At 46.9% G+C, this 16,651-nt stretch overlaps 1 protein-coding gene across 3 annotated transcripts in view; it reads left to right on the top strand.

The window, feature by feature from the left end:
* The window catches only part of CDH26 (cadherin 26), a 55,412-nt gene that overhangs the window by 36,401 nt on the left and 2,360 nt on the right, over positions 1-16,651 (top strand). Inside the window, exons 12-17 of one of the 3 annotated variants that reach the window (XM_054467623.1) lie at positions 323-544; positions 1,125-1,255; positions 4,089-4,166; positions 5,846-5,914; positions 7,325-7,378; positions 11,177-11,251. In XM_054467623.1, the coding sequence (XP_054323598.1) occupies positions 323-544; positions 1,125-1,255; positions 4,089-4,166; positions 5,846-5,914; positions 7,325-7,378; positions 11,177-11,251 (629 nt within the window). Of the gene's footprint in view, positions 1-322; positions 545-867; positions 1,083-1,124; positions 1,256-4,088; positions 4,167-5,845; positions 5,915-7,324; positions 7,379-11,176; positions 11,252-16,651 lie in introns of those variants that run through there. The other 2 variants (XM_054467624.1, XM_054467625.1) reach the window with 2 other exon arrangements.

The following is a 16,651-nucleotide window of genomic DNA, read 5'->3' on the forward strand; positions in this document are numbered from 1 at the left end:
ACTCTGCCCTAGGTGCCTCTTTCCTTGTCTGATTTACATCTGTATCTTTTCCCTGTAAAAAACGGCACCATCACTGTAACAACTTTCAGTGTGTTCTGTGAGTCTTTCTAGAGAATTGTTGAACCTGAGGGTGCTCTTAGGAATCCGTGAACTTGCAGTTGGTGTCAGAAGTGAGGGTGCCCTTGAGGACCCCTCCCTCTAACTCTGCAGTTGGCTTACTTTCAAACAGAGCTTGGCCCGTGCAGGCCGTTTAGTAAGCGTGCGTTGAGCGGATGAGCAGATGAGTGAGTCAATGCATGCCATGTTCTTTTTCCCTCTGCAGGTCAATCAGTTGAACTTTTAACCTTGAGAAGCCTGCCACGTGGTAATTACTTGGTGCCACTCTTCATTGGAGACAAACAGGGACTTTCCCAGAAGCAAACTGTCCATGTAAGGATCTGCCCCTGTGCCAGTGGGTTCACGTGTGTGGAGCATGCAGATGCAGGAGTGGGGCTTCTTGTGGGGGTCCTGTGCCCTGTCTGTGCAGCCTTTGTGGCTCTGGCAGGTAAGTGGTCTGTAGGGGTGTCCTGGGACTGTGGCTCCTCTCCCCAGGCAATAGGCCAGGAGTATGGGGCTTGCTGGGGTAGGGGACAGCGGTGGCAGGATTGGTGGAATGGCTTTGAGAATGACTTCTGGGTGTACTCAGGCTCCTAGATGCAGATCAGAGGTTGCCATGCTGGCCAGGCAAGATCCCTGGCCAGCAAAAGCAGCTTCTACTCACAATGGAATCCATCAGTCAACGTAGTCAAGGAGTGGCCTTGACTTTGTTTGTAATAACCATGGAGACAGCAATGAACAGATGTCCAGGCTCCTGGACTTGGCAAGGCTAATAAGAAAGCAGCTTTTCCAAGAAACAAGACAATATTACTGGCCAGATAGTATTATTGATTAATTCAACAAACAGTTATGTGGCATCTACTTGTACCCTAGAACTGTGCTAAACTTTATAGCTACACAGATGACTAAGACACAATTTGGCCTTGCCAGTTCATGACTGAGTTATATATGAACAGAACAAGATCCTCATGAAACCTCTAATATGGGTGAGCTTGTCTAATCTGTTTTTCCCCTTTGTCTTATCACAGTGGCTCTGCTTTTCCTGTTGCGATGCTATTTTGTGCTTGAACCTAAGAGGCATGGATGCTCTGTATCCAATGATGAAGGCCACCAAACACTGGTCATGTATAATGCGGAGAGCAAAGCCACTTCAGCCCAGGTAGTGGAATGTCATGCTTTGTGTCTTATGGCAATGAGTTCACTAATACACAGACATATAGCAAGTATTTTTTCACCCGTTGTACCACCTCTTAATTCTTCACTCTTACCCATGTTTCAGTAGCAAGTGGGAAAAAATTCTTGCAAATACTGTCTAACTCAGATAAATGAATTTATTCCTTTAGATCAATGGTTCTCAACCATGAGCAATTTTGCCCCGTAGGAGATATTCATCAATGCCTGGAGACAGTTTTGATGGTCACAGTTAGGAGTGCTACTGGCATCTAGTGGGTTGAGGTCAGAGATGCTGCTAAACAGCCTACAACACACAAGACAGCCTCTACCATAGAGAATTATCTGCCCCAGTTTCCTAAGTGGTGAGTTTGAGAAACTGTGCTTAGGGAAAAAGTGATTTTTATTAGGTAGACATTCCCTAAATGGGATTGTGTTAGGCTCACTAGTTAAATGAGTCTGAGCTGGCTTCTTGACCATGGCTTTTGGTAGATTGTGGCAGAACCTGCTTTTCTACCATTGTCCGGCAGAGGCCAACCAGAAAGCTCACTGCCCTTGGAGGTACAAGCCCTGGGCTCTGTTTCTGCCTTCACATCTCATTAGCTTCATCATTTACCCCTATATCCTCATCTGTGAACTGGGATGATAAAGTCAAATTCTCAGATAGGTTGTGGATCAAAGAGGATGCCTATGAAGGCACCTAACACAAGGCAGAGCCATATAAAGTAATTGGCCAATGGCCACTGGTTTTTCAAACTGGCTGCTTCTGAAATGGGCCCTACGTTATCTTAGTCGTCCTTGCAGCAACCCTGGGCTGGGGTTAGACAGACAAAGAGATGAAAACATTGTGAGCTCTCCTGTTTGTCTTCATCTAGAATTAAGTGGTTGATTTAGAAAATGAACGCAAAAGAAATGTCAAAAGGAAACACACACAGAGGATTCGGTCACCTCATCTTACATCTCCACCAATGTTTTTTTCCTGGAAGGGAGAGACTTATTGAATGAAGTGAGACATTTAGGGAAAAGATATTTCAATGAACTTTGATATGATGCTCATGTAATTAGAGAGTTTCTCAAAAATATTTGATTGAAGAAGCTGGTGCTCGCCCAAGGCTTCCAGGGTTCTTTGCATTTTGTCTTCCCTGCAGCATGAAGGAGGCAAGGGAGCAGTCGCTTAGGCTCCTCTGGCAGGTACGTGCCTGTGCACCCTCCTGTGAGCCCTTCCTGGGTGGGGAAACAGGAGCAAGGTCCAAACTCTCCAGATTGTGAAGTCCCCTGGAAGGAATCTCCCCATCCCAAACATGAGAGCAGCAGCAAACTTGATTTGTTGTGTAATTTTAAGAAGAAAAGCATCTGGACAAACAGCAGTCTTTGTGTAACAGTAGAATTTCTTGCCTTGGACAGTTCCAGTGGCTCAGAGGCTCAACCATGAAGGGAAACAGAAATGGTTCCCAGGCCCAGGGGCTGTGCCTCAGTCTCCTCCTTGGCGGGAGAGAGTGAAAGCTGCTGAGCTTGGAGGAGACTGGCAGGAATGTCGCACTCCCTGAGCACTGGTTCGGGTTGTAGCTGAGATGGAAGGGACAGTGGGGATGCCCTGGTTACCCTTCTTTCCCAGCAGCTTTGTGATTGTCTCTTGGAAAAGAGGAAGCAGCTATGGAAGCAGTGTGGGTGGAAAGGAACCTTGGCCCTTGTGATGCTAAGACCAGGAGGGTTGGAGGGGGCTTAATGACATGGTGGCACTGTTCAAAGACCAGCTATGCCAGAGGGACAAGAGAACCTCATGCTGGGCAAGGGACTCTGTTCTCTTCTTGTACCAACAAATCTTTCTCTTGTTTCCCATTCACAGCTAAAGGCACATCTCCATTCTTGCTTCAGTATCTTAGGGCTCTGAGAAGTGGAATTCAACAGACCTGGGTGTAGATTCCAAATCTGTGATTGATCAGTTACATAATCTAACTGATTCTGACTTTCATATATAAAGTGAGCTTGATAGTCTTCTGTCTCTTAAGTTTGTTGGACTCTTTAATCAAATAACACATGTAAAATTTTCAGCACTAACAGTCATGCAATAAAGGGTGGCTACCAATATTAGCATTATTAGCAGTAATTACTGATTATATCTTTGTAACCTTGGTAAATAAGGCCATTTCTAGGTGCACTTATCCCTCTATCCATCTTACATGAATATACCAGCCTACATTTCACATCCACTCACCAGGAGCATTCTGTGCTCTTGGGAAAACTCCATGCAAGATATCATCACTAGCTGCACACACGTTGTCACATTCTACTGCTAAACTATAGGGATGCCATCTGATGGTGATGATCTACAGAACTGCATAGATGCCTTCCCTGCATGTGGGGAAGCTAATGAGCCCTTGGCCAACAGAAATCCAGCACCCATCAACCTGAGTCCCTCAGTGAACATATATGTTGGATGATAAATGAATGGGACAATGCACAGAATACCATGCAACGCTGGTGACCCCAAGAGCCATCACTATGAGCCCTAGAAAAAGACAAGCTTTTCAATTCTGAGAGCTCCTGAAATGAGCCTTTTGCCACCAGTTTCCATGGAACCCTGAACCACGAGAAGCTCAACCTCCCAGCGAGCAATTACAAAAGGCAAACAGAAATAACATTCTTTTTCCACATAAGTCATCCAGATTTACAGGAGAGGTGTATTTTTTACAGTCTGGACTTCTTCTGTGATGGCACAGATACAATGTGTTTTGGAGAAAATGTCATCCCTTTCCTTCTGTTTTTATTTCTGCTATCTGTGATTTCAGCCCTTGTCATATTTCTTTCTCTGTGTTTTACAGATGTGGTCAGATGTTGAAGGCCAGAGGCTGGCTCTGCTCATCTGCACAGCTGCAGCAGGACCCACGCAGGGAGTTAAGGTAACATGCCCCTTACTTGCTTCTGGATTTCGGAGAGGTGACTTTCCTGATGGTTTCCCTGACAAGGAACCCCTGGGATGCTCCTCCCAGTGCCACATCCAGGGAGGTTCTTCTGCAAGTCAGCAACCCCAGCCCCTACTTGCAAAGCCCCATGGTTCCCTTAGCCTAAAACACCCTTGCCTTTCGGTGGCCAAGTTCCTTCATCTTTGCTATGGCGTCAGATGACCCAGTACTTCCAAATATCACTGAGTCCAGTGCCATATGGTGATTTTTTGCCATATGCATATGGCACTTGGACTAGTCTAAGACACTTTTTCTTAAGACACTTTTTTCTTAAAATGGGCTTGTGTCCACATTAAGTACATTTATTTAAGTAGGAAATTTTATATTTCAACTGTAAATGAAAACACAGTTTTACTTGTATAAAGAGCAGGCAAGTGTGAAAATAGCCACGAAAGAAGTAGGGCACGATGACTGGGTGGACGATGTCACTGCCAAAGGCCCAGGGCCCCTCTGCGAGGAAGGCAGAGCATGGAAGCCAGGCTAGCACCAGAGTGACACTTCCTCCTGGATGTCATTAGGGTGTGGAAACAGAATCAGAGAGGGAATAATTTTCTCACCATGCAAATCAGTGTTATTTAAAATTGTTTCCCAAATAGCTAAATCTTCCATTCTATAAGTAGTAGGTGTCCCCTACTTTGAAAACAAAGTTGACCCAGGATTGCCATAAATGAGCATGTGCCTGGCCAGGGCAGTGAGCAGGGCTGGGTCCGCCATGCATTCTGATCACTAATCCGTGTTCCTGGGGGAAAGGCTGCCCTTTTCTCGTTCCTACAAACTTGCCTCCTGGGCTGGCGGGAGCCTTCTCTTTCCTTCCTCTGAGCCAGTCTGCAAACTTCTAGAGGCCTAGGCGTTGCCCTGAGGGGCACACTATGCACTTTGCATGCCTCATCTCATTGAATTTTCACCAGAACCCATAGGGGTGTGTGTGTAGTGGGGGCAATCTTGCTTCCCTATTTTACAGGGGAGGAAACCAAAGCCTCCACCTTCTAGGTTTTGGTGTATCTCTGGGTTCCCTTCAGTGTCCTGTGAATATTCTAGTAAGTACATCTGTGGTGACTGCTTAAATAAACTGCCATTCACACACTTTCTCTAAGTGAAGCCATCACTTATGATTTATGGGGTAACCTGATATTTTAAAATCTGCTGCATAGCATGAAACAGCGTCAATGAGACCATTGTCAAGATCCATTGCCTGCTTTATTTTCTTTGAAATTTAACTTCATTATTGAAGGGTCACTATTAAAATAACAGAAACCCAAAGCAGAAAATGCCCACGATCCCATCCCTAAATCTAAACAGTTTCCCCTGTGAGTGTCACCTTCTCGCTCTCGTCTGCGTGTCTGTGCAGTTTTCAGGTGTCTGTGTCACGGAAAGAACGTTAGCATCTTCACCTTCAAGCCCCCTCCTGCCACGCAGTTCCATTGCGCCTGTCCTTTTATTCCCTGCCTCTCTTCATTTTCCTTTCCCCACCTCCGCGCCCTCCCTCTCATCGTGTTAATTTGTTTGCCTATGAATATATGAGCAAGGGGAGGCAGTGAGAGGTCACACATGCCCACTTTATTTCCAGCTGGAGAGAAATCCATTCTCCTTTGAGTAAATCAGCATTTTCCCCCTAGGATATTAAGGAAATGCCCCCATCTGCAGCGAATAGGTCAGCCCAAGCACGCTGTGCTCTGGGGAGTTGGGTGAGTTCCAGAAGGTTGCTCCCTGCTGCGGCCATCTCACTAGTGACTAACAGTTGGTTCTTCTGAGAGAGGGCCATTGTAGAAGATTCTGTGATACTGTCAGAAAAAGGCACATAGTCAATGAAAATCTGAGAAGCTAGGCTTTTTCCACCCAACTCTATTTCCATCTATAGAACTAGGTATTATTATTATTGGTGACGGCTGCTGTTTTTAGAGTTGTTTGATAATCCTGATCAAATATGACACTTTTTATAACATCCACAAATAGATACATTTTCTCATGTCCTTCTAAGGGCACCAGAGATAATCTATAAAGTTAAGAGCACAGGACTTTGGCCCTGACTAAATTCCAGCCCAGTGACTGCATGCTTCCAGCGAAAGGGAGGCCTGACTTCCCATCTGTGTTGTGTCTTCATGTACTCTACATACAAATTCTAGGACTATTGCTTTGTGAAATGACTTTTTCTGAAATAATTGTAGACTAACTAGAAGTTGCAAAAATAGTACGGAGAGTTCTTGGGGGTCCCCCAAAGATACCATCTTATGTAACCCTACTCCATGATCAAATCAGAAAATGGACTTTGGCACAACACTCTGAGTACAGTTCTCGATCACAGACCTTATTTCGACCTCACCAGTTTAACTAGCCATTATTTAACAAAAATGTGCTTTTCCGATATAGAATTAAAAGAGGTATTCAGGGTCTAAAGAGCCATAGAATCATATCCAATTTTTATGAGGGACAGCTTCTAAAATAAATTCAAGATCTCTATAATTTCATATCTTTGCACAGGCAGTATCTGAGCAAAGATGAAAACATGGTGTTCTTCTTTGCACAAAGATGATGCCACAAATCCGTCACTGAAGGGCTCCTGCATTGATGAATGTTGGGTTCCATGTCCATGCAGCTGACCCTTCTGGTCCTTTTGGGGCCAGCTGCATGGACATGGAACCCACACCATGGCACAGGGCCTCCCCCACTAAAGAACCCCTGCTTGGTTTAATATTCTACTGTCACCATCTTGAAATTCTTAAGTTTTGAACAAAGGGCCCCCAACTTTCATCTTGCACTGAGCCCTGAGAGTTGTGCAGCTAGTCCTGGGTCCTAGGAGTGGATGTGTGTCATTTGTTTGTATTCAGGGCATGGCCATGGCACAAAGGAAATCTTACTGGGTGTTCACGGACCCAAGATAGAGCTTGCAAATCTAATATTCTCATGTTCCTTCTTCACAAAGCAACTATGAAACTTGTTCATGAATTTCTGCTATGAATATCTACACTCTTTAGAATTACTATACCTTTAGTATAAAAATGAAAGGCAATGTGACTGCAAGAATTTCTAGTTATGTATTTGCATCCTTTGGTAATTTATTTCAAATCAGTAAATATTTCATCTTTCTTTTATTTAAGGGTTATGGCGAGCTCTTTGAGCCAAGAGGTGTGAAAAACATATACTCTACTCCTGTAAGTACAGATGTAGGTGTTACTGTGAAAAAACTTACCTTATTGTTCTGCCTAAAAGCTGTGGAAAGCCCTGAAAATTGGAAATTTGGAAGGAAAGAGGTGATAAAAAAATATGCCCAACATCCAAACAAACTGAAGGAGAAGCGAATGTGAAGAGAGGTTGGAAGTAGTTAAGGCACATTTATCCCGTGACTTGAGGGCATAAGAGCTTTTCAGTCTCTGGCAATTTCTTTTGCTGTTGAGTTGCTAAGACCTCAATCATAGGCTGAGTTTTCTGCTATGCTTTGTCACAGACCTATAGAAATTTTGAGCTAAGGGGGTCTTAGACATCATCTAGTCAATTTTTTTTTCTAAATATGTTTTGCAGCAGAATTCTTCTTTTCAAATGAGATCCTACAAATAACTCCATTGTAAATAAAACATCTAAGTACTAATTTTGTATGCATTGACATTAATAACATATACCTATTACCAAAATAGCCAATAAAAATAATGATTCTGATGTAAACAAAAGGAAGTTGAATGTTGTGGATATAGTTTGCAAAATTATGTTAACTTAGCACCTAATTCATTGCCTCACATTATTATAAACTGGTTTTTAAATTATCAAGAAAATTTTGATGTATACCAAGAAGCAGTTTCAAATCTTAATGGTTTTTGAATAGCTCAGTTTACAATATTCGTATTCTCTTTGAGTAATGAAACATGGGACAAAAAGCTTCATTTGAGTTTCATAAAAGCTAACATGGCATCCCAAATTAACATGTTGGTGTGGGAGACTAAAAAAGATGTAAACCACTTTCTGTTATATTATAAAAATAATATTCAATATTATTATTGAAATAATTTGTAAATAATGAAAATAAAATTCAAATACTCTAGCTGAAGTATCTTTGAGGAGTCGTAGGCCCTGGGGATAGAGTTAAACCAGTGGCTAAGTCCACAAAAGCCCAGAGAGGAGAGATGGTGCTCTCTCAGCCACAGTGCAGCCATACTAGTGTGGGGTTAGGACCTGAAGTTGGCTTGAGGCAAAATCACCCCAAGTATACCTCGGGAAGGAGCCAGGCTGGAAACTGACATGCCATCTTCCTCTGGCCCTGGATGAGCCCCATGCTTGGTCAGTGAGCATCTGGTGCAAGGGTACTTTGTACATAGCCTACATCTTAAGGCTCCTCCTCTGAGAGGCCCCTGGGGCTAAACAGACTGAGGGCACAGCATCTCCAGTCAAGTGCTCCCAGCACTGGGAGCCAGGCAGCAGGGTCCCTAGGGCTGCTTGTAGTGGTCCACACCTTGCATCTTTGGCCAAGTATGTTTGGTTCGGCTTACCTTGGTATGATGTGGCTTCACTATGTGTACACACATGTGTATATGTACAGTCATGTCTAACTTAATGATGGGGATACGTTCTGAGAAATGTGTCATTAGGTGATTTCATCACTGTGTAAACCTCATAAAGTGTTTTACACAAATCTAAATGGTGTAGCCTACTACACACCTAGACCTCATGGTGTAGCCTGTTGCTCCTAGGCTACAAACCCATACAGCATGTGACTATACTGAATACTGTAGGCGATTAGAACACAATGGTGTTTGTGTATCTAAACACCTACACAGGCCGGGTGCGGTGGCTCACGCCTGTAATCCCAGCACTTTGGAAGGCCGAGGCGGGCGGATCACGAGGTCAGGAGATAAAGACCATCCTGGCTAACACGGTGAAACCCTATCTCTACTAAAAATACAAAAAATTAACTGGACGCCTGTAGTCCCAGCTACTCGGGAGGCTGAGGCAGGAGAATGGCGTGAACCTGGGAGGTGGAGCTTGCAGTGAGCTGAGAAGCGCCACTGCACTCCAGCCTGGTGACAGAGCGAGACTCCATCTCAAAAAAACAAACAAACAAACAAAAAAACAGAACACCTACACATAGTAAAGGTACAGTAAAAATACAGCATTACAGTCTTATGGGACCAGCTTTATATATACGGCCTGTCATTGAAATGTTATGCAGTGCATAACTGTATGTATGTATGTGTATATAGATAGATATGTGTATACAGTTGACCCTTGAACAACAGGAGTTTGAACTGTGTGGGTGCACTTATATGTGGGTTTTCTTCTGCCTTTGTCACCCCCGAGACAGCAAGACCAACCCTTCTTCTCCCTCCTCCTCTTCATCCTACTCAGAGAGAAGACAATGAAGATGAAGACCTTTATGATGATCCACTTCCACTTAATGAATAGTGAATATATTTTCCTTAATGACATTTTCTTTCTTCTAGCTTACTTTATTATAATATAGTATATAATACATATGACATACAAAATATGCATTAATTGACTGTTTATGTTATTGGAAAAGCTTCCAGTCAACAGTAGACTGTTAGCTGAGTTTTGGGGGAATCAAAAGTTATAGGCATGTTTTCAACTGTGCAGCATCAGCACCCCTAACCCCCACACTGTTCAAGGGTCAACTGTATATGTATATGTCTATATGTATATGTATAGAAGCATGTACATGTACAGAGGCATGAGTATGCATATATGAACATGTGTATATGTATGTCTGTACATGTGCATGTGTGTATATGTATATACATATGTATGTGTATATATAGCCTCATGGACATACAAAATTGCCCCAAGCTTTATCATATTTTACATACATCTTCTGGAACCCAATAAGTATCCCTAAACCCAGGTATGATCAGAAGTCATCTCAGCCATAAAGGCCACCAGTGATTAAAAACACAAATCATATGTCACTCTCCAATTTAAAACTTCCTGATGGCTTGCCATTGCACCTGGGAAAAGTCTACAACCTTATGACCTTAAGGGAATCCTGCCTCCAGGGCTGCTTTGCAGAACCCAGCCTAAGACAGACCTATGACTTTAATGTCCTGCGAGATCCTCTATCACGTGGCCTTTGCTCACATATGGCTCCAACTTGCTCTGAGCCTCCCCCCACCTCCCTAACCATCCCAGCACCCCACCTCTTTGGGCTCCAGCCACAGAACACACCAAGTTCCCTCCCTGCTTAGGGCCTGTGCTGTTTCTTCTCATCGGAATTCCCTTCTGTTCCTTGGCCCTACAACTTCCTCCTCCTGAGAACTCCTTGGTCTCAACTGGGTGAGATGCCCTCTTAAACCTTCCCTTGGTGATCAGTCTTACGTTTACCGACATGCTTGGGTGCTTGCCTTGCACCTGTGTGAGCCCGACAGTGAGGCCCCGGGTGCTTTGCTTGCCTCCAGGCCAGCCTGACTCACGTGATTTAGTGGTGGGATTTGTGGGCCCCCAGGTAGCCACTCCTCCCGGTAGATGTCAAGCCTGTTTCCTACCACTCTACCCTTTGCCCTTAGATAGCACAGAGACCCAGATCCACAGACATGGGCCAGATGAGCAGGTGACTGCCAGCATCCCATCATGGAGAACAATGGGCAAGGTTCAGAGGAAGAGAAGCCAAAATGAACGAGGAGGGGCAGTGTAGTTGAGGGGGTGCAAGGCATGAGTGAGGCTGTCAGCATGAACACCCCTCCTGGCTGGGCTCACTCGGGTTCCCTCCTCACTGAAAGTGTGTTTCAGCCCAGGCATTGGAAAGTCTAGCCATGAGAGCTTGCAGGGCCTCCCTCTCTCCCCCAACACAAAGAGAGGAAACGTGAGCAAACTGCCCTGGGCCTGGCTCTTTACCTCTAAGAGAACTGTACTGAGTGTGCCCCATCTGTGCTGGGGCCACTGACACACAGGGGTTGGGGGGTAGGACAAGGGCTCTGCTGTAGTGTGAAACTCTACTGGTTTGCTTGCAGGCTTACCCAGATGCCACAATGCACAGACAACTCCTGGCTCCGGTGGAAAGAAGGATGGCAGAGACATTGAATCAGGTAGGGAGGGCTCCCCTTGTCCTGTGCGCTCGCTATGGGTTCTGCATCCCCACTGTGCTCCAGGCTTGATTTGGGGACACTTCCTCCTAAATCACTGCGTTCGTCAGCTAAGGCTGCCATAATAAAATACTATAGCCTGACTGGTGGCTTAAATAACACAAGTGTATTGCCTCATGTTTCTGCAGTCTAGAAGTCCAAGGGTCAGGGTTCCAGCATGGTTGGGTTCTGGTGAGGGCTCTCTTGCTAGCTGGCAGATGGCTGCCTTCCCACCGTGTCCTCATATGGGATGAAGAGAGAGATACCAAGCTCCCTGGTATCTCTTCTTATTAGGGAACTAATTCCATCATGAGGACTCTACCCTCATGAGCTCATCTAAACCTAATTGTCTCCCAAAGGCTCCATCTTCAAATGCCATCACATTGGGGTTAGGGCCTGAACGTGTGGGTTTGGAGAGGGAACACAATTAAGTCCATAGCTATCACTTTCATGAGAATCCTCTGTCCAGTGCTGCTTTGCAGAATCCAAATGAAGACAGAATTGACACAGGACAGGCAAGCCCCAAAATTGGGGATTAGGCCAGGAGGGTTTTGGGAAAGAATTCAAAGGTGAGGTGGAGGTGTTAGACAGCAGTCTTCTATTCAACATTACTGCTCCTTGCAAGGCAGGGCTAACTCATAGGCAGTATACTCAGAGTCGGAAATATATGGGCTGTTGGCAACTGTATTTATACCCACTAAAACCCACTTTCAATTATATGCAAATTAAGCGGCAGGTTGATGCAAACTGAGGGGCTGGTTATTTAGAACTTTCTAGGAGAGCGGTGGTAACTTCTGGGTCACTGCCATGGCGTTTGTAAGCTGTCTTGGCACTGGTGTGAGTCTCTTGCACCAATGAGCAATGAGGGCATCCAGGGATCACTTTCGTCTCATCTGCTGGTTTCTGCTGGGGTTTTTTTTTGTTTGTTTTAACTTCATCCCATCTGGACCAGATCCTGTTTTGGTCAGCAGGGTTGTGACCAGAAAACAAGACCTGCTGGCCTCCTACCTCAGAATGAAGGCTCTTTTCCTGCAAAATTGTGAAAGACATAGTTTGACTGCGCTGAAGGGGTCTATTGGGTGAGATTCTGATTTCAGGTATATCCTGAAAGGTCCCTCAACACAGCCACTGTGTACTCCTGGGAAGATTAGAAAGCAGCTTGGGAGCTGGGCAAACCCATGGGCAGATTTACATGGATAGGGCAGAGCCAGTCCACATGCTTGTGTCATGGAGGCTCTGTATGCCCCCTGTTTGGGGAAGGATGTACCAAGAAGCTACCCAGGCTGTTCTGACCCTAAGCAGCTCCTCCTGTTGCAGGGCAGTGGAAACTCAGGCCTGTGGAATAATAAGCACAAAGGAAGACATAAATGTAGACAGTCTCTGTCAGGCTAGACTTATTTTTTTGACAAACACGTGTATAGTACTCACTTTGTTGTAGACTCTGTTCTGAGGACTTGAAAGATGTTAACTCTCAGTCCGCACATCAGCCTATTGGGGGAGGTGCTGTCATACGTCTTTTTATAACATGCGCAAACCCAGGAACAAAGAAGTTGGGTAATGTGTCCAAGGTCACAGCCATAGAAAGCAGTAGATTTGGGGCTCAAATACAGGCAACTGGGCTCCAGGGTCTAGGCACTTGGGGGGCTCATTAAAAAGCAGCGATCCCCAGTACCAACTCTGTGGACCCTGCTGCAGTGGGTCTGGGGTGCGCATCTGAGCCTCTGACTTGAGGTCCTGGGATCCTGTTTTGTGAAACCCATTGGTGAGCCTGGGCATCTCCTGCTGTGGTTGTCAGAGTGGATGACAGACAGGGCTGTGAACACCGTGGCCTGAGGAAGTGAGCCCAGACTGTGTCTGGATGTAGAGTCACTGCCTGGGGTCTCCCCAGTGTCGCTTCCTCTGGTTCCTGTCACAGTCCCCGGGTGGGAGCTCCAGCCCTGTGCCCCAGTGACAGCCCCAAAGGTGCTGTAGGCTTGGCCCCTCCTCACTCCCACTCCTTAGCCCTGCAGAATGGGTGCTGCCTGTCACCTGCTTCAAGAGAACACAGACATCTTCTCCGAGCCTAGAAGCTTTGCCTAAAACCAGGCAAGCCAGGCTCCTACAGAAGGAGGCTGTGTACCCACAGAGTCAGGACTGCAGGGCACTTCCCCAGGCCCTGACTGCTGGTGAGGAAGATGAAGGATGAGCTGCGGGGAAATTTCTGTGTGTCTCTCCCGAGCCGACTGTAACCTCCCTGAGGGCCAGGCTGTGCCATTACTGGTGCATGACACAGGGGTCACTGAAGAACCAATGAAAGAACCGTTTTCACTATAACCCAATGTGGTAGATGAATCCAAAAATGGAGGCTCAGACAAGTTGCTCCAATGGTAAAGGCATGAGGGACAGAGCCAGAAATGGGGCACAGAGTGGCCAACTACAGACGGGCCCACCTGGTCATTAAGCAGGGTCAGGGAAGTCTCCTCTCTGAGCCTTACTTTCTCATCTACAAAGTAGAGTTTGGGCAGCTCTGCTGCACTCTCGGGTGAAGCTCTGTGCAGACGAGATCATGTCTCTACAGAAAACGTAGCATGTGGTGATCATCACGTAGTATCCAGCTTACCCATTTTCACATTCGTGCACACACGTGAACGCATGTACATGCACACATACCACTCATGCCAAGTGGACTGTGTGGACAGTATCGCAGGTCCTGCCTGGCTGAGCAGGAGAGGGACGTGTTCCAGCTGCAGGCCCCCCTCCTCCCTCTGCGGGGCAGGGAGGCAGCTTTATTCAATGGAAGCTCAAAGCTCTGCTTGGTGGTGTGAGAGGAGGGAACACCGGATTAGAGGGCCCTGTTCTTTCCTTGTGAGCCCTCTAACTTGGATGGTGGTGTATGATGAATTATTGATCTGATGAGGCTTCCAAAATTGCTGAATCAGGGTGCAGACATCCGCTGCTCTGCTGTCAGCCTGGGGGTTTTGAAGTTGAATCCACCCAGCGCAGCCCCCACTGCAGATTCTGTTTTGCTCGGCACACACCAGGTCCTTCGCTAATTATCTATTCAGCTTCACTGCAAGGACGTGAACAGACTCCTAACAGGTAGGCCAGAGCTTGTGTATCTGCTGGTTTTGCTCTAAAAACTCTTTCCTCCCCCTGCCCCCAGCTCCCCCATGTCATATGGTCAGACAGTGACCACAGTCCCTGAGTAAGCAGACCCAGTCAATGGGCCAGATGTGCAGGTGAGCGTTCCCATGCTTCTCGTGGGCACGAAGCCTGACATAGCAGTAGACTGGGGCGGGGAGACAGCATTTCCCACTAAACAAGGGCCCAGGCAGGGCTCCTGAGAACCAGAGGAGGCTGGAGACAGCTTGTTGCAGTCACTGGGTGGGGCGGGGCAGGGCGGGGGGCATAGTTAAGAGCTTGGAAGCCCAGGGGTCCCATCAGAATGGGGACATGCATGTGGTCCCTGGGGCCCCAGAGCTGCCCTTTCCAGGCCCTCCCCACCTCCCATCTTGGGCTTGAGCCCCAGGATTCTGACTGTTTCCACGCCCTACATGAGCTCACCCTCTCAGAATTACTATCAGCAGTGACGGATTAGACAGGCTCCCACTAAACCCATTCCTGCCAAGGTCTGTAGAACTGGCTGTGGGTTCAGATAGCACCCTCTAGAGGTATTAGAAGGTAAATAGGCTAAAGTCCCTCTCCCCTCCCCTCCCCTCCCCTCCCCTCCCCTCCCCTATTTATTGAATCACTCAGGCCAGAAAAGTCTTCACAGAGAGATGACTTGGGTCCTGAATGCTGAGCTGGAGTTTGCTGGGTTGGAGATTGGCAGAGGAGGGCTGTCTAGGGTTCTAGGCAGACAGGAAATGAGCAGATATGAAGCCTAGGAAATGTTTCTGGGGTTTGTGCAGAGAGTGGACCTGAGGCAGGAGAGGTTGGGGAGAGGAGGAGATGGTGACAAGAGGGCTGTTGGGAGGGAGAAAGCCATGGCAACCCCACAGCAGGGCGGCTTAATGCGCAGAGCAGGCACCTCTGGCTCACGTCACACATCAGGGTGGGTGTTGAGCCGGAGCCTGCCCAGGGTCCTCCCACCCTGGGGCTCTGCCACCACTCAGAACTGGAAATGGGGCTGGAGGACAGAAAGAGCGAGAACAGAGGCTCTCGGGGAGGTTTTCATGGCCAGGTACGTGTCCCTGACATCCCTATTTCATCAGCCACGTAGCCACATCTAGCAGAGAGGCAGGAAATGTGATCTTTCCGGGTGACCAGAAGAACAAGACATGAGTTTAGTGAACTTGCCACTCTCGCCCCAGTGACTGGAGATAGGGACCTATCCTCAGGCGTTGGCCATGGGGCTGGAGGAGAGGGGACAGAACTAGAAATATCGCTGAGCATTTGAGAGGATGGGGCAGGGGAGAGCTGGCGATGACTCTAGGTTTCGAGGTTGAGCAGCTGGGCTGTTGGGGATGTCCTGACTTAAGCCAGGCTAGAGTTTCATGCACTTTGGTCATTCTCTCACTACTGTCACACTTGTTTAACCCACTCACTATTATGTATTTAACGCATTTCTGTAAATCAGCTCACATGTTAATTAGCTTTTGGCTTTACAATCAGCTAGTGTGAAATCATGGAGTTGGTGTGCTTGTTATTATGTTTTGAAATATACGATAAAATGGCCATTGACTCAAATAAATATGTGTTCTGATACCACCAAAATCATCTAATGCTGCAGGGGTCAGTGAACTTCCTATATATGGCCAGATAGTAAATCCTGTAGGATTTGAAGGCGAGTTCCCACAGCTCAGCCCTGCCGTTGTTCCGTGAAAGCAGCCACAGATGATACACAAATAAATGGTCTTGGCTGTGCTCCAGTAGAACTTAATTTACAACAGGTGGTGTGCTGGATTATCCCCTGGGTTGTAGCCAGCTAGCCCCTGTAACAGGGGGTGCACACTGCGCTTGGCGAGCATTGAGGGAGGGGACGAGGGAGGAGGAGATGGAGGTTGTGGGCAAAACCACAGTGGTTTCCAGGATGTTGAGTCTGAGGTCTCTGTGGATGTCCTCGTGGAGCTGTCTGGTTGGAATTCTGGCTCTGGATGTGACCATAGGGAGTGTCACAGACAGAGATGGTGACTGCGACATCACCTTTGGTTAGGGATGGATGAAGTCATGGCCTGAGCATGAATGGGGAGACTGGAGGGCAGTGGTTTGAGGAGCCATGCGGGTGAGAAAGGGGTGGCAGGAAGTGGTGGCCGCCCTTTCTTGGAGGGAGGCTGTGAAGTATGAGCAGATCGAAGGATAGACCTGAGCACATTTGTGGGTCGGGAGAAAGGAGCCCACAGCAAGAGGCCAGGTAAAGATGAAGAGAGAGGGGACAGTTGTCCA

The sequence above is a fragment of the Pongo pygmaeus genome, chromosome 21 (assembly GCF_028885625.2).
Source record: "Pongo pygmaeus isolate AG05252 chromosome 21, NHGRI_mPonPyg2-v2.0_pri, whole genome shotgun sequence".
Classification (NCBI taxonomy): domain Eukaryota; kingdom Metazoa; phylum Chordata; class Mammalia; order Primates; family Hominidae; genus Pongo; species Pongo pygmaeus.